The 19186-nt window shown below is 43.2% G+C and overlaps 1 protein-coding gene across 1 annotated transcript; it reads left to right on the top strand.

Annotated features, from left to right (window-relative positions):
- The first annotated feature begins 912 nt into the window (after positions 1-912).
- Positions 913-18769, top strand: LOC130109877 (5-hydroxytryptamine receptor 3A-like). The gene is made up of 10 exons (XM_056276846.1): positions 913-925; positions 1145-1195; positions 2415-2581; positions 3473-3517; positions 3799-3905; positions 7052-7221; positions 8001-8164; positions 8448-8658; positions 16757-16942; positions 18474-18769. The coding sequence occupies exons 1-10, from the start codon at positions 913-915 to the stop codon at positions 18767-18769; spliced, it is 1410 nt and encodes a 469-aa protein (XP_056132821.1).
- The last annotated feature ends 417 nt before the right edge of the window (positions 18770-19186 follow it).

Raw genomic sequence — 19186 nt, 5'->3', positions numbered from 1 at the left:
GGATGCTGGAGCCTCCCCAGTTGTATCCAGCCAATTACCCCACTCTTCCGAGCTGTCCCAGTCGCAGCTCCGCCCCTCGGGATTCTGCCAATCCCAGGAGGGCTGCAGACAGCCATATGCCTCCTCCGATACATGTGGAGTCGCCAGCCCTTCTTCACCTGACAGTGAGGAGTTTTGCCAGGGGGACATAGTGTGTGGGAGGATCACACTATTCCCCCCCTCCCCGAACAGGTCCCCTGACTGACCAGAGGAGGTGCTAGTACAGCGACCAGGACACATGCCCACATCCAGCTTCCCACCCACTGACACGGCCAATTGTGTCTGTGGGGACGTTCAACCAAGCCGGAGGTAACACAGGGATTCCAACCGGGATCCCCGTGTTGGTAGGCAATGGAATAGACCGCCACACCACCCAGACACCCCCAAACCTTGTGTTTCGACAATATGGAATGAAACATCATTTTCTACAGTTCTTGATTTGTTGTAGAACAGGTGAATGCAATCAGATTGGATGCAGCAATGGAAAACAACTTGTGTCATTTCAAATCATTGTAAGGATTTTTCAAATAGTGATATAGTGGGAGGACAGTGGATGTATTTTGCTTCAAAATGTTATCGGGTTCAGACAACCAGCTGCCTGTATCTAAAGGCAGTTTTCCATTAAGATGTGGAAGAATTGAACCACTGTTTCCTCTAAGGGGCACATTTGGATTGCCCTGACCGGTTGGGTGATAAATGTCCATCCTTCCATTATCCAAACCACTTATCCTGCTCTCAGGGTTGCGGGGATGCTGGAGCCTATCCCAGCAGTCACTCGGTGGCAGGCGGGGAGACACCCTGGACAGGCCGCCGGGCCAAATAAATGATAAATGATAAGTGATAAATGTGTAAGATGAAATTTGATAAAAGATAATGGCGGTGACACGTTGGGACACATGCTGTTCACAGAGCGTCTATTTCTCATTTGCGTAGCTCCAGCAGGTGGGACTCTGGTGTCACAGTGGTTTCTTTCTCACCATCAGCAAAGCACACTCCGGTTTACAGAGGCCACCAGCTGTGGCTGAACCTTTGTTTTGTTTGAAGCCACCAACAGGGAAAGTAACTTCTTTGCAAAGGACTCCATATACCGCTTCATTTGCCAAAGGGTTGTATCCAAGTCATGCGCGGTTTAGGGTGATGCTATATATATCCATGCTGCTAGGACTTATCGTAGACCTCTGGGAGTTTGTCTGCCAGGCAGGTATCGGATAGGTCCTCGCTGTTTAGTTTGGCATGGTTTGTAAAAGTCGGCAATTCATCTGGAAAATAGTTTTTTGGGTTTTTTTTTTCAATGAGGCAACTGAGAAGCTAAGGTTACTGTAACACTGTGGGTATAGTGTATGAGCAGCAGAAGATGTTTTGATGAAATATTAAAAGTGTACAAAAGTACTAGTGTTCTGTACAGAGGGAATCTGTGCTTCCCAGGCATTGGACACTGAAGCACCAGCTTCATTCTGACTATTCTGAAAGCTGAAGATCACAGTTTGATGGCTGCTAAGGATTTGAATATTAAGGTAAATATTTGTCATTTATGATTCTCTTAAACAAACCACTGAAAAGAGCCTTGTTGGATTAAACTTTGATGTCTTTTTAACTACATATGTTACTCTGGGGCATCTGGGTGGCATAGCAGTCTATTCCGTTGCCTACCAACACAGGGATCGCCGGTTCGAATCCTCGTGTTACCTCTGGGTTGGTCGGGTATCCCTACAGACACAATTGGCCATGTCTGCAGGTGGGAAGCTGAATGTGGGTATGTGTCCTGGTCGCTGCACTACCACCTGCTGTGGTCGGTCAGGGCACCTGTTTGGGAGGGGGGATAGCGTGATCCTCCCACACGCTACATCCCCCTGGTGAAACTCCTCACTGTCAGGTGAAAAGAAGCGGCTGGCGACACCATATGTATCACAGGAGGCATGTGGTAGTCTGCAGTCCTTGCCGGATCAGCAGAGAGGTGAAGCAGCGACTGAGACAGCTCGGAAGAGTGAGGTTGGATACAATTAGAGAAAAAGGGGGGGGGGGGAATTCCACACAAAAAAAACCCAAAAGTACATATGTTACTAGTTATTATACCTTTAACTGAACTGATAATTCACAAATGATTTATGTCTCATGGTTACTTGAACTGTAGTGGCTCCAGCCATCAGTGAACTCCTCTCCGATTGTGTTCATCATTGCCTTTGCTGTGACGCAAGGTAAGCGCGTCGAAAAGCACTGTAGCTACGATTTATTTTCTATTTCTAAATTTTATTTCATGCAATCTGTAAATTTTGTGGACCCTTGGCTCCTGCCGAGAATGAAAACTCCTCTTCGAGTGAGACGTGGACAACAAATGGCAGCATTGACAAACTTTAAAAACTTTTTTATCTTCTCGACAGCTCCATGCAGCAGCATCATGTTGAACTGCTCTAGACCCAATCCCCCAGCCCTCCTGGAAGCACTGGCTCCGGTGTTGAAACTACAATCCATCCGTCCTGTCATGAACATCACTACCTACACAAATGTCCGCATATACTTCATCCTGTATGGAATTCTAGGAGTGGTATGTTCTGACCTATGCCCTATTAAGAGGAAATTCTTTTAATAGACCGACCAATTTGTGTCCAGATTGTATTGTTGAATGATGACAAAAGTTATGATATATGCAATGGTGTAGTGGAGGATAAACACACCCAAACACAGTTTACACACAATTTTATTTGCAGACCATAGTTAGCCAACCGTTTGAGGGCTGACATAAATCTTCATTCATGAAATTAGTATCAAACTGAACTGAAAGTTATAGAGTTAAAGTGTATTTAAGTGGGAAAATACATACATTGTGTTTTTAAGAAAGAAAAAAAAACAGCCCGTATTGGCAATTGGTTGGGTAATGATGACGACCAACTGAAGATCAGTTTATCCACCTTATTTGTCAGCACATTTCTGAGAATATTTATTATGAACACATCACTTATCTGTTGTTGGTGAACAAAATCAAATAGGATGTAAAGCAAATTGGAGCAAAGCTCTTGAAATGTAGTGCCCCCCCCAAGGTGATTGTTCAAACTCTTTTTCAATTAAGACATTGATTTGTGGTATATAAATTTGTTATTAAGCTAATACAAACAGCAAGGGTTTCAAAACTTGTATAACAGAACTCCTCCAAATTAGATTTACGTTGTTTACAAGACCCGTTGTTTTGTCCACACATTATCTAGAATAAAAGTGCATGGGCCAAGCCTGCTGTTGGAGAGAACAATCATTGAAAAACGTGAGAACTATCATAAAAGACATCCCCCTACCTCTACCTAAGGGGACAGTGCTGAAATTAAATTATTACACACTGTGCAGCACTCCTCCTTGAAGGGCCCTATGGGACCTTTGCAGAGCATGTTAGCATACAGCTGCCGTGCTATGCTGCACCCTCACATAAACTATCTCTGTTCTTCAGGATGAAAAAGCTCAACTCTTGACTACTTATATTTGGCTAAATTTTGTAAGTATTTCAGTAAGTATTCCAGTTTTGTTGTACCTCAATCAATGACACAATAGCAGATAAAACAATGCACAAACTTTGAATTCCGGTACAAAATCCCATTTTTACACATTCATACCCTTGAATAACATATATACTTATCCATGCGTGTGGTATTTTTAAACAATTTAACACAAAGATCATTGTAAAAAGGACAGTACATTACAAAATGGAATTCATTTTCAACTTTTCCAAGATTACAATAAATAATCTATATGGGTAATAAATTGTGTTGATTTCAGGAGTGGCAGAATGAGTTTGTCCACTGGGATCCCATCCAGTGTGGCGCTAAAATGATCTCCCTCCCCAGAGCCAGCTTTTGGGTGCCGGATGTGGTGATCAATGAATTGTAAGTTTCGTGTACAGGTGGAGGTTGTAAGCCTACCTAACAGTCCATTCTAATGAGCAATTTTGTGGCAGAGCAAAAATTATGCTATTAGAGTGTGTGCCAAAATAAAAGTGTGTGTGTGTTTTTTTTTAACTAGATTAACACAATCTTGAAAAGTAAGAGGATGTCTGAGGAGTGGAAAAGAAGCATACTGGTACCAATTTTCCAGAATAAGGGTTTTCGTGGCAATTATTTAATTCCACTCTGACATTAAATAAGGAGTGAGACGAAAATATCTTACAGTATTGTCACACAATTTTAATGTTCAATGAACAGGACGCACAAGCCCAGACACGTGAATGAATGCCCCGATCTTAGAGATCACTATGTTTATACCATGCAGCTCAACCATGCCACTTGTTTAGATCATAATGATGTGTGCCCAGAGTCCCTCCCTCATAATGAGGAAGTAGCTTCAACCACAAAGGTGTGTACCCAGAGTCACTCCCTCGTCCTGTTTTGGAGGAGATAGCTTATCTTGATGGACTGTCATCCTAATGGGTAACAGAACTTGCATATTCTTCAGAGGCCAAAGGTCAGGTCTCCCCTCATCTTTAGCTTCTGCCAGGACCCTCCAGGACCATTTCTGTGACGCTCAAGTGGGCTTCCCAGACATTCCTCTATTATCAGGCCCTTACCAGTTTACATGGAAGAGGCACTTTCAGCACCACCATTGACCTGCTACACATGAGTCCCAGGCATCTGTTCAAGCAATGTAAACATAGTATAACTGATATATGGTCAAAGATTAAAAGTAAGCAAACATTCATACATGAATTGCCAACACTGGGTGATGTGCAGACCTGTATTAACTACAGGGGTATAAAGTTGATCAGCCACAGCATGAAGATATGGGAAAGAGTAGTGGAAGCTAGGTTAAGAAGAGAGGTGTTGATTAGACAGCAGTATGGTTTCATGCCACAAAAGCGCACTACAGATGTGATGTTTGTTTTGAGAGTGTTGATGGAGAAGTATAGAGAAGGTTAGAAGGAGTTATATTGTGTCTTTGTGGATTTAGAGAAAGCATATGACAGGGAGGAGGTGTGGTATGGCATGAGGAAGTCAGGAGGGGCAGAGAAGTATGTAGGAGTGGTGCAGGATAAGTATGAGTGCATTGTGACAGTGGTGAGGTGTGCCGTTGGAATGACAGATGGGTTCAAGGTGGAGGAAGGATTACATCAAGGATTGGCTCTGAGCCCTTTCTTGCTTGCAATGATGATGGACAGGTTGACGGACGAGATCAGGCTGGAGTCTCCGTGGACTATGATGTTTGCGGATGACATTATGATCTGTAGCGAGAGTAGGGATCAGGTTGAGGGGATAGGTGGAGGTATGCAATGGAGAGAAGAGGAATGAAAGTCAGTAGGAGCAAGATGTAATACATACGTGTGAATGAGAGGGAGGACAGCAGAATGGTGAGGATGCAATGAGTAGAGGTGACGAAGGTGGATGAGTTTACAACTGTTCAAAGTAATGGACTTCAGAAGAGAGGTGAAGAAGTGAGTGCAGGCAGGGTGGAGTGGGTAGAGAAGAGTGTCAGGAGTGATTTGCAACAGAAGGGTACCAGCAAGAATTAAAGGGAAGGTTTACAAGATGGTAGTGAGACAAGCTATGTTGTATGGCTTACAGATGGTGGCATTGATGAAAAGACAGAAGGTGGAGCTGGAGGTAGCAGAGTTGGCAATGCTAAGATTTTCATTGGGAGTGACGAAGGAGGACAGGATTAGGAATGAGTATATTAGAAGGACAGCTCAGGTTGGATGGTTTGCAGTGGCACCCCCAAGGGGTGGCCAGGGGTGGTCACGGCCACCCTGATACAGTCCCTGGCCCCCCCGCTGGCCAGCCCCGCCACAAGTCGCATATGCGGAATATGCTTCTGATTATGCATAATATGCTTCTATCTGATATTTTCATTTTTCATTTCTGGACATTTACAATATAACAATGAATCATTTAACATGTTACAATATATACAGATACATAACACATTAAAACAGAATTGTTGTGGAACTCATAATGTTAACTGTACTGGTATTAGTCTATGCACATCAGATATTTAGTAACATTAACTGTCAAAAAAATAAGAAACCAAAGTATTTCAGTATGCGATTCCTTAACTCTCATACTGACAGTTTTCAACTAGCCTATACATTATACTACAACAGCATAACAGAATTCCTGAAATTCAGTCATGTCTTTTGGTTTTGGTGTGCCACCCCAAGATTTTCAGTAGCCCCATTTGGCCACCCCTATGAAACATTTCTGGGGGCGCCACTGATGGTTTGGTGACAAAACAAGTGAGGCAAGACTGAGATGGTTTGGACATGTGCAGAGGAGAGATGCTGGGTATATTGGGAGAAGGATGCTGAAGATGGAGCTGCCAAGGAAAAGGAAAAGAGGACGGCCAAAGAGGAGGTTTATGGATGTGGTGAGGGAAGACATGAGGCTGGCATGACAGGAAGCTGTAGAGCACTAAATAAATATAAATAAAAAGAGGAAGAGATGGAAACGGATGATCCACTGTGGCAACCCCTAATGGGAGCAGCCATAATGAGTAGTAATAGTAGTACAGTGTGTGCTAAAAATGGCTTTGCCCAGATAATCACAGACTTTTTATCCAGTTACATATTCCAACTGTCACCTTATCAACTGAATTCAAGTACACATTAAGTATGGAGATACGTACATATTCTCACTGCAATAGAAATGAGTATGATGTTATGATGTTTGTAAACTGTGATTACTACTTTACAGAGCTAAGCTAGATTTAGATTTGTTTCATAACTAGATTTGATCTATTTGATATAGATATGATTCTATTTCAGTTTTTCATGTCATTGATTCTTAAATAATGTTTTTGTTTAGCGTAAAGTAGCTAAAATGTTGTCATACCTACAGAACTGAGGTAAAGACATATGATTGCTATGGTTAAGACTGATGGTTGAGATGAAAGCACGCTCTTGTGGAGCGAGTACAAAGACTGGATTTAGGATGTGCCGTAGGATCAAAGAGCCGAGGTCTTGACCATTTTTTATGAACAGAGATTATTTCTTTCATCACTTAAACATTTTACAGAAAATGTCCTGCTTATCCCTACTACCTTGCAGTATGGATGATAACACGGCCCCCAATGTCCCATATGTGTATCTCACTCACGACGGCCATGTTCGTGATGCTCAACCTGTCAGAGTGGTCAGCTCCTGCAACCTCAATATATACACCTTCCCCTTTGACATCCAAAACTGCACTTTCACCTTCAATTCCTACATCCACAGTGGTAAGTAGGATATGATATCATGCAATATGAACTCGAGCAAGTATTTAACTGATTTTTTACTGTTTGTTGTTCTCTCAAGTCTGTATTTTTCTGTCTGCTTACAAAACCTTATGCTGGCGGGCATCTCAGGGGAATGGCAGTTTATTCCGTTGCCTACCAACACAGGGATCGCCGGTTTGAATCCCCGTGTTACCTTCGGCTTGGTCAGGCATCCATACGGACACAATTGGCCATGTCTGCGGGTGGGAAGCCGGATGTGGGTATTTGTCCTGGTCGCTGAACTAGCGCCTCCTCTGGTCGATCAGGGTGCTTGTTCAGGGGGGAGGGGTTACTGGGGGGAATAGCGTGATCCTCCCACACGCTACATCCCCCTGGTGAAACTCTTCACTGTCAGGTGAAAAGAAGCGGCTGCCGACTCCACATGTATTGATTGGAAGAGGAATGTTGTAGTCTGCAGCCCTCCCCAGATCGGCAGAGGGGGTGGAGCAGCGACCGGGACAGCTTGGAAGAGTGGGATAATTGTCCAAGTAAAATAAAAAGCGGCGGGGGGGTAGGGCTTATGGTGGCTGCTGCTTCAGTTTAAAGGGCAGATATGAGTTTTACCATGCATGTTCAGTGCCTTGTTGCAGCATAAAGGGTTTGAAGCTGGCTCAGGATCTTTGCTTCATTTCCCTCCGTCTCTCCTCTCTCCTAGTTTGTAATCTCATGTCTGATAAAGGCAAAAATCACCCCAGAAAATATCTCTCCTCTTCTCCTCTGTTCTTCTCATCTCTGTACAGTGAAGGATGTGAGGATGAGCCTAGGGAAGCCAGTAGAGGACATATTGGCATATTCCAGGAAAGTGATGACCACCATGGGGGAGTGGCAGCTGCTGGATATCACATATCATAAATACATTATGAGTGAAAAGGACAAGTTTGTTATAGATGAGCTTGCATTTCATGTATGTTTGATTTTTCTTCCTATGGGACTGACAGCATAGTCACTTTAGATGCAGCTTTCTTTTTTGGTTGCGGGTTTAATAAGAACGGATGAAAACTCTTGTCTTAAAGGTAGAAAATGCATATCAACATTAGCTACGTATATAAGGAGACTTTATACTGTTAGTGCATCAGTTCAAGTCAGGTTACATTTGTAAGAACAAAACGTTTTCTAAGTGTACCCACAAATAAACCCAAGACAGTTGTTTGTGTGTGTGTGTTTTTTTTTTTGTCTCTTAAACATAGATCACACTTAGGCGCAGGGCTACTCTCTATGTGGTGAACCTCCTGATCCCCAGCTGCTTCCTGATCACATTGGACCTCTTCAGCTTCCTGCTGCCCCCCCAGTGTGTTGACCGCTCTTCCATCAAGATGACCCTCATCCTGGGCTACACTGTCTTCCTTCTCATTATGAATGACCTACTACCCATCACTGGAAACAGCATTCCTCTCATAAGTCAGTATTATTGTCCTTGAGAACATAATGGGAGAAATTTGCTAAAAATCAGTTTCATCTGCTGATCCCTGCACTTGACTGGTGCTTGTACCCACTGTTGGCTGTAGCTAGGTACACAATGCATGTAATGTCATCTCAGTGCACCTGGTGTGCATGCAGTGTGCATACAGCAAGCTATCTTACAGTCGAGGGTGTACAGTATGACTTGGAAATGATGATTCCATGGAAGTATTAGAGGATTTTATTGAATACAATCTGATCAAAGCAGTGAATTGACATCTGGAAATTAATTAATAAGGGAACAGAGATAGTGGTGATTACATAAATAGCTGATACATCCCTCTCTGTCTGCACACCATCACAACCAACTGCTTTTTCTATAAGAGAGAGAGCCTCTGGGTGAAAGCTATGACTGCACATTCAAATTACCAATTAAATCTATTTTGACCAAGTAAATGAGATTCAAATAATGTCAGGAAATTGGTCAAAGCAAAACCTTAAAGCCTTGATAATCCTTTTTATCAATGGTTTTCAAACCAGTCCTTGAGGACTCACGGGTATTCTATTCTGCAGGTATTTCAGCCATCCATTTAAGGAGATTTTAGACCTCACATAAGAAGTGAACATCAGAACTAATTGAAAGAATAAAAAAATAGCAGTACTGGTGGTACCTGAGGAATTGCAAATGTCAAAGGTCAGTAGAATACCAAGATGACCAATCTTTAAGGTAATCAGCAGTATATGAAAAGGACCCTGATTGTAATGCAAAAAAACTTTGAACACCCTTGCTTCAAGTGGTTTACATTAATTTTCTACTACAAAGCATGTCCCAGAAAGTTGAATCAGTTTATCTGGACACAATGTTTAGTGGGAGAAATGTTTCATCCCTCATCTAAGTGACTTCGTCAGTCTCAGCTAACTGCAGGTATTGTTTCAGTGGCTCATAAGTATTTATGTCGTATTTATGTCGTCTCTGAAATGAGATCCAGGAAATGGTTACTAGAAAAAGGTGATAGACTGTCTGAAGCTGTTTAACAGGACAAAATTCAAAGTGTACCACAGATTATACCCAGAGGAAGCTACACCTAATCTGTATGGTTTACCTAAGATGGATAAACAGGATGTGCCATTATGGTCTATTGTTACGATTAACTCAGTGACCTATAACATCTCCAAGTTTCTGGCATTTATTCTTAACCCATTGGTAGGCAGTAATGAGCATCACATTCAGGATAAGGTAGATAGGGGAGGATGAAACAATGGTTTCTTATGATGTTAAGTCTCTCTTCCTGTGCGTTCCTGTTGATGAAGTGGTGGAGGTAGTCCATTTGAAATTACAGAACTACCTCACCCTTAGCAATAGGACCACCCTTAACATTGACCAAGTGTGTCTGTTCCTGAAGCTGTGTCTTCAGTCCAAGTACTTCACATACAGGGGGCAGTACTATAGGCAGAAACATGGGTTCCCCAGTCTCACCTGTAGTGGCCAACTTGTATATGGAAGAAGTGGAAAAGAGGGCTCTGATGTCCTATCCAAGGACACCACCTAGCCAATGGTTCAGATTTGTGGACACCTGGGTTAAAATTAAATCCCAGGATGTACCACATTTCACCGACTACATTAACTCTGTGGACAACCACATCAAGTTCACCAGGGAGGATGTGAAAAATGACAGCTTAGCCTTCTTAGACTGTGAAATTGCAATTGGTTATGGGGGACATTTGATTGTTGACGTTTACCGTAAACCAACACATATTGATCAGTACTTAAGATTTGACTCTCATCATCCACTGGAGCACTGGAGGTGTCATCAGGATGCGGTACCACTGAGCTGACAACGTCCCCACTGACACAGCAGCTGGGGAAGGGGAGAAATCCCACGTTGAACAGGCCCTGGTTAAGTGTGGTTATCTGAACTGGGCATTTTTCAAAGCCAGGAAGATGCCCAGAGAGTGCACCAGCAGATCGAAGAGAGAAGGACAACAGCTGTCTAAGCATAAACCAGTGGTGATTCTGTATGTGGCGGGAGTGTTGGAACAGTTGAAATGCATATTTTCCAAACACAGTTGCTTTCAAACCCCAAAACACACTGCACCAGATATTGGTCCACCCTAAGGATCGGGTCCCCCAGCACAAACAGAGCAAAATAGTGTACACTGTTAAGTGCCAGAAGGATTGCCATTATGTATACATTGGGGAAGCCAAACAGACACTGGCCAAGAGGATGGCACAACACAGGAGAGCTAACACGTCAGGCCAGGACTCCACTCCTCAAGGATGAGGATGTGCACATCCTTGATAGGGAGTAATACTGGTTTGAACGGGGAGTCAAAGAGGCCATCTATGCTATGAGGGAACGACCATCCCAGAACCGAGGGGGTGGGGGGAGGGCTAAGAGTACATCTGTCACCATCTTCAAATTCATCCAGCATGCTGTATTCCTCAAAGTAATAAGCTCTGTCAAAAGGGTATTTTGGATTACAGACAATATTTTGATTTTAATTCAAGAAGAGTGTCATGTTTTCCAAGGAAACTGGCCAAAGAGAACCCAATTCATGACTCAGACATGGAGGTTACAGTGGCACTCAGTTTAATCATCAAAAACAGGCAGGGAATCAGCCCGTACAAGCAACCACATAAACAAGGGGAAGGCTGACAAAAACAAGTCCAAAATACAAGTTCTAGTTACCAGGTTATCAGTCCAAACAGGCCTACAGATCTAACGAGGGCCAGGCAAGAGAAACAAGAGCCAGTAACAGGCAAATGACCTAAAACACAGATAAACAGGCAGAATCAGGGGTGTACTGGTTAAGATATTCAACCCTGGTCTTATACACTGAGACTGGCGAGGGTTGATTACATAAGTACAGTATACGACTGTCAGTTACAATTGGGAGAGTGCATACGAGATTTAGCACCCTAGTCGTCATTGCTGGTAATGATGTAGTCTTTTACTGACAGATGATTCTGAATCTATTCAAAGGTTTGCAATAGAAAGTAGCACATGTCTATTTCAGGACATATTTCAGTAGGCACAGACATATTGTAACACGCCATCAGCATGGCTTCAATAGTAACAAGTAGCCTAACAGTGGGGTCATTTCGTAACCACAAGTTACTGCAGTCTGCTCCTTAGATAGCATTGCTGGACAGTTGAGGATGCTGATGCCCAAACAGTATGTCGACTTCTCCCACGGCTGTGCGTCGCAAAAACCTGAGGGGGACGTTTAGTAGGACGCGCTCGCAACTGATGTATGGACAACAAATAACGTTACAGAGGTGAGGACATGACAAATCTAGCTAACTATATAGTTAGTCTTCTTTTATTTGTGACACTTTTAGGATATGACTGATCCCTGGAGCATAATCACTGTTTGCTGGTCCCCCGCCTCTCTCATTGAACACTGCCTAGCTCCACCTACACGTGAAGCACAGCTGCGCCGTGGGTCTGGACAGTTTTGTGCTTGTTTAACATTTGGAAACATGTGCCTGTAATACCTGCTTCTTTTTTTCCCCAGACACTTCATTGCCTTTTTTGTTTTTGTCCATAGCTTCCGTTGGCAGTCTCACTGGTGCACGCTACTTTGGCGTCTAGAACGTTAACATGCATTAACTTACTTGGTTGTGATTGGCCAGTGAGCCCAGTCCCGGAACACGCACCCAGCATGCGCTCATGCTCACCCCGAATGACAAGTCACATGGCTTATCATGGATTCTTTGACGGTCCAGCAGGATATATGGCCAGTACACCACTGGGCAGAACATAGGCCAGTGAACGCTGGATAGCTTGGCTGTATATACAAGACAATTAAGTTTACTGTTCATTATTCTGAATGCCTTGGGGTAAAAACTCTTGAGATGGCTGGTCTGAGCTCTGATGCTCTGCAAGCAGTGTGCTGTGGGAAGGGGTGATCTGGCAGGGGAACAGGGAAACCAGGGGAGTGTTTGAGCTGAGGAGCTAATTAGGGAATGGGGAACAGGTGTGTGAAATACTGGGTTGACTGAGGTCAAATCCAGGGGCAGGAACAGCCTGGGTGCATAAGATGGCGTCGTTTGACTTTCGACGTACGAGTACTTGCACAAGAACGTCCAGTCTGGTTTGCTGAGGGAAGAGATGGTTTTGTTTTACACTCGCTGTTTGCAAGACCTCCCTAAAATCACGGTCAACGGTGTACATCACATCGTGAGTGCTTCCTCGGTAGCTCAGACGAGCAAAAAAATAAAAGGGGGTTTAGGATATATATTTCGAGCTACATCGACAACTACGAGGGTGAGTAACGGCATCAGTAGAACTATGCTAGCGCTAGCTAACTAACGTTAGCTGGTTGCTTTGCAACTAATGTTACCTTGCTACTTTGTTTTTATTTGGCAGGGGCAATTAAATGAAATTCTACAAATCAGGCATACCTGGTGTAAAACCGAATGTCTTCATCGGAACCTGCAAATAGTCTCAGGCTGAATTTGGACTGTAGCTGGATGGTCTCTCGTTGTTTCTGGAGCACTTCTATTTGTTTCCTCGTTGCCTCATTTTGGGCCAGGGCACTATCCAACGCGGCAGGATTAGGAGCCACGCAATAGTCAAGCTGCTGTGGGCATCTGCCGACATCCTTCTCATTATCAGAGGAGTCCAGAGCTGTCAGAGAGGCGACAGCAGGACGCTACCACACACCTAGCCTGGGTGCGGGTTAGGAGTACATTCCACGCAGAGTGTGGGGACAGCTCCTTTCTTGAGCCTCCTTAACACACCTGTAGCTGGCACAGCGAAATCACCCAGTTCAAAATGCTGACTACATACTTTTTACTCTTGGTAACGGTAAATGTATCCCTCCGAATCTTCGCTAGCCACTTAGCTCCTGACAGTTAAAAGGGAATGAATGGAAACTTAAAAGATAATTATCCGAACCGCTTATCCTGCTCTCAGGGTCGCGGGGATGCTGGAGCCTATCCCAGCAGTCATTGGGCGGCAGGCGAGGAGACACCCTGGAAAGGCCGCCAGGCCATCGCACAGGGCCGACACACACTTAAAAGATAATTATAGCGCGCCGAATTCGCACTGTGGCACACAACAGTGCTCAGTGGAGCCTGATTCACGGCGTTGATACTTGAACGCCCCTTTTTGCCGTTTGATTCATTGATTTTTCGGACGAAATTAAGATTTCGGACGAATAAGCTAGCAGCTAACTAATGATTCAGCAGGACATAAGCGTTCAGTTGTGCCGGAAGTTCTTATGCAAACAGATACACTCGGAAGTTTCGCAGCGCGACATTAATGCACCGAGCCTATTGACACACGACGAGACAGATGAAGTTCAAAATTAAAAAAAATAAAAAGAAAAACGGAAAGACAACAGACAATGATGGAGGTAATAGGATGACTGACTTGTTGGGTTTACGTCTTAATACTTGAAATTAGACCATTACAATATTCACTGAATTAAATCAAAACAAACGACAAACGCATAATCGCATTTCAACACTTTACTGAGTGAACATGTCTGTGAATGTTCTCATTTACTGAGTGAATTCTCTTGTCACAACATTTCCGGGTATGACATCACTCCTTATGGGTACCCACGGGTGTCAAATCCAAGCACAATACATGACATCCCTTTTTCCTTTGAAAATCTACAGACATCTTACAAACCTGTGTCTGATAATTGAATTCTGTAATTACTTTGCATCCAGACATCTTACAAACCTGTGTCTGACAATAAAACTAAAAAGTCCTCAATTCTCACGTCACCCGTGCCCTTACTTTAAATTCAAGTCAAGTCATAGTCAGACAATCTCAGAGGCGCTCGTTTGGCCCGCTAAGGTCTGCCTGCATTAGGCATGTCTGCCACGCTGGTGCCAGTGCATGTTGGCGGGGGCACTGTGTCCTTATCTGAGTCCACTGTGATGTCCTCAACCCTTTGTGTGTCGTCCTGCTCATGGATTGTCTCCTCCGGTCCAGTTGTCCTGTATTTTTTTTTTTTTTTACGAAAGTACTGTTCCTTGCGTACCGTGCTCCCGCTGGGGATTCTACAATCACATGACTCCCTGTTTTACTCACAAATTTGTGTGGTGTAGCATTAAAGGGAGTGGTAAACTTATCCACTTTGTCTTGCCTTACAAGCACAGTGTCACCGACTTCGATCTCTGAGCGCTGTGCTCTCCGGCGTTCATCTGTGTACAGTTTGGATTTGCCCTTTTTCTCACTGTCCCGATCACGCACTTCCATGTCTGTGCGTGACTCTGTGACGTCTGGCAGTTTTCCTCTCACTTTATGATTTTAGAGCAATTCTGCCGGTCTCTTCCCTGTCGTGGTATGGTCGATGCTGCTGTACACAGTCACATATTTTCGCAGCTCCCTTTTCCAGTCCAGTCCTTCTGAATGAGCAAACCTGATTATCTTCATTAGTGATGTATTCTGGCGCTCGACCTCTCTGTTGGCCTGAGCCCATTTAGCTGTTGTCTTCAGATGTGTGATGCTGTTATTTTCACAATATTCTTGGAATAGCTCAGACTTGAACTGTGGGCCATTGACTGATTTACAGGTGACTGGTAAGCCGTGACCACTAAATATTGACTCCAAGCTATCAATAACCTTCTCTGTTCTTGTAGATGTCTAGATAGCATATTCGTAATAACGACTATAATAATCTACTACAACAAGAATGGAATGGTTGGATGGCAGGGGTCCAAGCAAATCTACGGCCACATCCTGCCAAGGCCCATCTGGAAGGAGTGTGGGTCTCAGTGGTTCTGGTGGGTCGGGTCTGGCTACTATCTGGCAATCGTGGCAGTCTTTGCAGTGTTTTTCAGACACTTGATCCATCCCCGGCCACCAAACCTTGGTTCTCAGGTGTTGTTTTGTCCCCACTATCCCGAGATGTCCCTCATATGCTAAAGCCAATGCTCGTGCATGTAGGATGTGGGGTAGCACAATAGTATGTGTCCCACGGAGGACTAAATATCCCACTATGCACAGTTTATTTGCTATGGCTGCATATGCGTTGCAGCTCTCAAACCACCCATTTGTGATTGCCTTTCGTACCTCGATCAGCTCTGGATCGGTCGCAGAGGCCTCCTCCACCTTTCTGGTCATGAGTGCCTTTGGCGTGGTGCTGACAGCGACAAACCTCACGTACTGGTCCGAGTTGTGATTGTGTCTCTCACATTGTGCTGTCTTACCCAGCAATCGTGACAGTGGGTCTGCAATATTTTGCTTGCCTGGTATGTGTAGCACTTTGAAATCATATGGTTGTAATCGGAGTACCCACCTCTCAATGCGGGCGCAGGGTTTGGAGTGAGGGCCGTATATTACTTCTAAGGGCTTATGATCTGTTATTAAGGTAAACTGTCTGCCATATAAACATACGGATGCAGCCTCTCACACGCCCACACTAGAGGTGGGGCCTCTCGCTCGGTTTGAGTATTTCTGCTCACAGTCACTTAAGGTACGACTCACATAGCATATCGACACCGCTTCCACATGTTGGACCTGAACTAGCACTGCACCTAATCCTACGGGGCTCGCGTCTGCGATCACTTTCGTCTGTGCCTCCTTGTCAAAGTATGCTAAAGTGCCAGCTGTTGCCAGTTCATCCTTTAGTGCATTGACTGCTTCTCTCTGCTCTGATCCAAACTCGAATAGGGTATCCTTTCTTGTCAGATGTCGCAGCGGCTCCGATAGGGTTGCAAGCCGTGGGATGAACCTGCTGCCGTATCCGACTAGTCCGAGGAAGCTCCTCATTTCCGCCGCATTCTCTGGCTCGCGAGCTTTCACCACTGCTCGCACTCTCTCTTCCATCAGTCCAATGCCCTTCTCAGACAACAAGATGTCCATGAAAACTTACCTGTCCATGTTAAACTGGCATTTGTCTGGGTTTAGAGTCAGACCTCTCTCCATCAGCCTGGTCAGGATGGATGGCATGGAGACATCTGTCGTGTGTGTGCGTGCACGATGATGTCATCATGCATTCAAGTGATTAAAAAAACAGGAGAAAAAAATACCAGCTATGTGACAGCCACCTCAGCAGTGGGTGAGCCAGATGTTTAGATTAGATATTTGAACACTGAATACAGAGTACACACGCTCTCATCCCTGTGTACCAGATGTGTTCTTCTCTCTCTGCCTGGCTCTGATGGTGGCCAGTCTTCTGGAGACAATCCTCATCACCAACCTCCTCTGTGGCCCCAGAAAACTGTCTGCGGTCCCCCGCTGGGTCCAAGTGATCATCCTACAGACCCTGGGCTGTCTCGTAGGCCTGCCTCCAAAGCTGGAAGAACAAAGGAACACTGGTATAGTATAGGACCTTATCAGCTACACGTTTCAGTGCAATTGTAATGATTTAAACAACAACATGGAGTTGTGATTTAGATGGATTTTATGGTACAAGCAAGATACTTTTTCAACCCAACTGATCAGATCATTATCATCTCATATCAAAACCAGAGTGCTGAATGCTTAAACATTCAAAATACAATTTAGCCGCTTCATACAGCGAGAAATAGATTAAAAACAAACTGCAATGCAATGACAAGATCAAATACCCCAGAAGTTCCCCATCTTTATGTAGCGAGACCAGTCAAAACTACTTTCCATCTACTACTAATCTAATGATGATAATAATCTTCCTCAACATCATTTAACCTTAACTATTTAACTTTTTTTTTAAACGGGGGGTTCACGTCGTGCCTTAGAGGTAGAAGAAAAAATGTAATAAAGCAATAAAAAGAATAAAAGTGGGAGATGATAAAGAAAAAATAAAAATGTATTAAAAGCATTTAGAAATAAAAAATAAACTGAAATACAATTTATAAAAAAAGTTGTTAAAGGGTTATACTCTTGTTTCAGTCCATTGACTACAAGTCAAATATTACTCCCAACCATTTTCTTAGATTTTTATTGATTTTATTTCTAACATGTTAAAATAACAAAATAAAATATATAGGCAGGAATACAAGAACAAATGGAAATAATAGTGAAAATATTTTGCAAACTCTCTGTAACAACACAAGTAATAACTAGTCCCCGTTCAAAAAGGGCGGAGGATGAAGTAAAGAACTGTTCTGGTCCTACCCCTTTCTTATACATCAAACAAAACAAAAGAAAAGATGAAAAAAAGAGAAAAATCATACTGTAGGTTTTTTTTTTGGTTGGTTTTGGGTTTTTTTGAACAATTACCCAGTTCCCCTATTTTCTTTAATTTAAACGTTAAAGTGATAAAACAATTTTAAAATTCTCCGGCTGAGATTTCTGTCACTATGATGGCTTATTTTGTATGTAAACCAATCTTTTTTTTAGGGGACCATTTTCCTGTCCAGTTTTCCTTGATTACCCATTTGCCCCAAAGCTATTGTTTGATTTGGCAAAGGTTTTATGTCGGATGCTCTTCCTGACGCAACATCCCCTTTTAGCCAGGCTTGGGATCAGCACTAAGAATGCACTGGCTTGTGCATCTTCAGTGGCTGGGACCCTGCAACAATAACATACCTTTGACAACAAATAATTTATCTTTGGCAAATGAATAATGGCAGCAGAATGTTCACTGTGATGGATCGCCTATCTCAAGCAAGTTTCAAGTGTCTGCAAGTTGATTTTCATACAATACTGGAATGAATGAAAACTAATGGCTGCCCGGAAGGTCAGAAAACGCATTCAAAAATCTACAACACTACAGTATGCTTCTGAAAAAGGCAGCAGAAATGTAAACTATATTTAATTTGTAGTAGATGGGCTAAAACATGCAGAAACACCAGTATGGCCCTTTTAAAGTCACTTGAAAGTTCTCTTTTCTCACACTCTGTCTTGTATTTTCCTCCAAAATAGAAACGAAGGTTTTCCCTGTAGTGGCAGTGCAAGGCGAGTCTGGTGAAAAACCATCTGAGGAGAAGGGCTCAGAGGAGGTGGACATGACCCTGGAAGAGCTGAGGAAACTGGGAAAAGACCTTCAGGCCATCCGCCTCCAGATGGACAAACCCCTGACAGACAACCAGATGTCCGAGGAATGGATCCAGGTCGGTTTCGTCTTAGATCGCCTGCTCTTTGTCCTATACATCCTCTTTGTGTCAATCAGCTTCATTACCATCATCTGTGTCTGGGCACAGTCATACGACACAATCTGAATTCATGGTCAAATTTGCTTCCCTATATATTTTTGACATGTATACTATTTCTAAATTTTAATGGTCACATTATTACTGTCACTTGTGGTTTCATGTATAATGTTTAGTTCCCTTTTCAATCTTACATACAGTAAAACACAGTATCAATAGATTTACCTAGATAGGTAAAGGTACCTACATTTCAAGTAACATAAGGTACCGCTCTTTGTGTGAGAAATAAATATAGATGTCACTTGAAAATATTTTTTATAATATAATACATTTTTACAATAATTTTTCCTCTGCATCAAGTTTGTGATTTTACCTGAAAATTTAGTTCTGGATGCCATTCTAGGAAAATCTATTTGTGCCTAATAAAATACATGAGTTTAATGAATATAATCCTTTGTGTTTTTAGTTTTCAATATGATTATGATG

The sequence above is a fragment of the Lampris incognitus genome, chromosome 3 (genome assembly GCF_029633865.1).
Source record: "Lampris incognitus isolate fLamInc1 chromosome 3, fLamInc1.hap2, whole genome shotgun sequence".
In the NCBI taxonomy this organism is placed as follows: domain Eukaryota; kingdom Metazoa; phylum Chordata; class Actinopteri; order Lampriformes; family Lampridae; genus Lampris; species Lampris incognitus.
The sequence above is the reverse complement of the archived record's forward strand: the minus strand, read 5'-3'. Positions and strand labels throughout refer to the sequence as shown.